Genomic DNA, 2,745 nt, shown 5'->3' on the forward strand with positions numbered 1-2,745 from the left:
AGCCTACGCCCTCACCGGTGACTCACAGCAGCCCAGCTCCAGGTTGAGCTGTTGTTCAGCATCTTATCTATAGAGGGCCCTCATATGTGGGATCTGAACCGGAGCCCTCTGGCATCCCAAGCCAGTTCTTAACCATGGCGCCACTCGGCTGGCCCGAGAATTAGTTATTTTTAGAAACGCTTAGAGCAGTGCCTGATGCAATAAGCATTCAGTAATCGCATTCTTATTATCTCTAGAAAAGCCTAAGAAACTAGTAATTGTGACTGCCTCAGAGGAGGGGAAACGGGGATAGGGACCTTTTTTAAGTCTATAGCCATTTGTATCTCTTCCAATATTGTTTCAGAGTAAAAGGAAAGAAAATACCCCCTTTACCCCCAAGAGACTAATGCAATCATCTGGGTAAAAGATGTTTGACGGAATGAAAGAGGATAGATTCCAAGCCGTTCAAGCATAATAGTCTAGACTTGATCACTGTTGGCTCTAGGAGGTGAGGAGAAGGAAGAGTCCAGGGACAGAAAGAGTTTCTTCAGAGAGAGGAACGTTCTCAAGCCCCCCTCAGTCTGGTTAACTGCTAATATCGTAGTTTATAAAATTTGACCAGCCTTTGTCTGCTAGACCGATTACCTCTGTGCTGTTCTATTCTCCTGTGGTCAGAATTAAACTGCAATTAAATGATCAGTTCAGATGTTTATGTCTTTGCAGCAACTGCCCTTCCTTTGCATTTCAGGCCATGTAAGGCCTCTGAAACTTCAGATTTGAATTTCAGTTCCTGGTGGTCCTTTAACCCTTCCATCTGTCAACAGACCAGCCATCGACTTGCCTCTGTGATTTGTTTGGGTCTGTTCCTCACTGTCTTAAACCTCTCATGCAGGGGCTGTAACAGTATTGTTTACTACAAAATGTGTGAAATTAATGATAACCTTTAAAAATGTTGGGGTTTTTTTCTTGTTGTCGTTTTTATAATTAGGAAATCAGTGATTGGAGGGATGATGGCTGGGGTGGTTGGCCAATTTTTAGCCAACCCAACTGACCTAGTGAAAGTTCAGATGCAAATGGAAGGAAAAAGGAAACTCGAAGGAAAACCATTGAGGTAAGTTCACCATTTAACAGATTCCCTTCTGCTTTGTCACCATGATATTTTGAACATTTACCTAATGGATGTATTTCAACATTCAGTAAAGACATTAATTCTGACTCTCTTAATTTGAAAGTTATATTCATTAAGAGGGGAGCTAACTTGGATCTTTTCTCTGCACAACAAGGTGTACATGTTCCTGACCAGACAGACTATGTGTGTGCTGCTTTTCCCAGCCATGGCAGCTCGTTATAAGGGGTTTGATCATTAAAATTTTCTCTCATGTGAATCCCAGTTTTACTGTTGGGGCTTGCGGTTGTGGAAGTCACTAAGCATTTCTAGTCTCTGTTTCTTTGTCTTTAGACAAGGCCATCTCCGAAGGGTTGCATGATAGTTAGACTGCCTGGCTCACAAGGTTCCCAGAAGCTTGGTTTCTTTGCCTTTCTTTCTGGAAAGAGTTGACCTTGCAAATTGTTCCCACTTCCCTGTCTAATGCCACACCTCCTCTTTTCCCAAGTTTAAGTTTGAAAATTATGCCTTTGTGGTATAAAATCCTCCTATTGCATTACCCTATATTACCAAAGTCTGCCTTCCTTGAAAGGGCTTCATGTTCAATAATTTATAAAAATACTACTGAGCCAGTTTCCCCAGAGAAAGGAGCAAAATCTTGCAGATAGATAGGCTCCTCCCAGGATGAACAGTGCAGGATGCCTTGGGCTGAGTGTGAAGGGGTCTTTTCCTCTGAAGACAGCAGGACTGTGGCTGAGTCAGAGCTGAAGGAGGGTTTGGGGCCTCCTTTGGGAGATCACTACGGACCACTGCTCTCCACCCTGCCACTCCTCTAGCTGACTCCGTGGAAAATGAGGTCGGGCTGCAGCAGTCCAGGCTTCTTTTTGGCCTTCCAAACTGGAAAACAGCATGCACTGCAGAGAAGGAAAGGGAACCACTCTGACTTAACCAAGTATTCTACAGAATCCTGGGACCCATTTTGTCATCTTGTAACAACATCTGATTACTAAGTAGCAGGGAGAAGCGATGTTGCCTTGGTTGGATACATGAAGAGAACTAACTATTGAGATCCAACAATATCTAAATTTTAAATTTATCGCCTCAATTTTTCCCCCTCTTTGTCTCTAGTGTTAGAAGGAAAACACATGGAATGTCATTGTAAAGAACATGCATGTACCTTAGGATCAGACAACCTGGGATTCAGACCCAGTCTTTACCACATTTTAGCTCTGTAACCCTAGTTCCTTAATCTTTCTCAGCCTCAGTTTCCTCAGATGTGAACTGGAATAATAATACACAATACATAGTTTTCAGGTATAAAATGTATCTGATGTATATTAAAAAGTCTGGTGCTTAATAAGTACAAAATAAAATTTAGCTACATTGACCATGGTTAATAAGCCTAACTCCCCATGCAGCATAATAGCAATTATGTATCTCTCCCCGCCCCAGAATATGTCATTTTATCTTTTTGGTGAGTCTCAGAGCATGTAATGCCTGATTAAAAGCCACACAGCTAATAATTTGTAAATGTAGCATTTGACTCTAGGTATTTCTTTTCTTCTTTTTTTTTTTTTAAAGATTTTATTGGGGAATTGGGGGAGGGGAACAGCGCTGGGGAATTGGGGGAAGGGGAACAGACAAGTTGCTGTCCTTTTGTT

General features: G+C 42.0%; 1 protein-coding gene across 6 annotated transcripts in view; it reads left to right on the forward strand.

The window, feature by feature from the left end:
• Positions 1-2,745, forward strand: part of SLC25A27 (solute carrier family 25 member 27) — a 28,401-nt gene that overhangs the window by 7,815 nt on the left and 17,841 nt on the right. For all 6 annotated transcript variants that reach the window (XR_002126771.1, XR_002126772.1, XM_019667532.1 and 3 more), the window contains exon 4: positions 968-1,090. Coding sequence is in view for 4 of the 6 variants with exons in the window: in XM_019667532.1 (XP_019523077.1) it covers positions 968-1,090 (123 nt within the window). In the remaining 2 variants the exon portion in view is untranslated. The remainder of the gene's footprint in view (positions 1-967; positions 1,091-2,745) is intronic.

This window comes from Hipposideros armiger, unplaced genomic scaffold (genome assembly GCF_001890085.2).
Source record: "Hipposideros armiger isolate ML-2016 unplaced genomic scaffold, ASM189008v1 scaffold_499, whole genome shotgun sequence".
NCBI classification, from domain to species: Eukaryota; Metazoa; Chordata; class Mammalia; order Chiroptera; family Hipposideridae; genus Hipposideros; species Hipposideros armiger.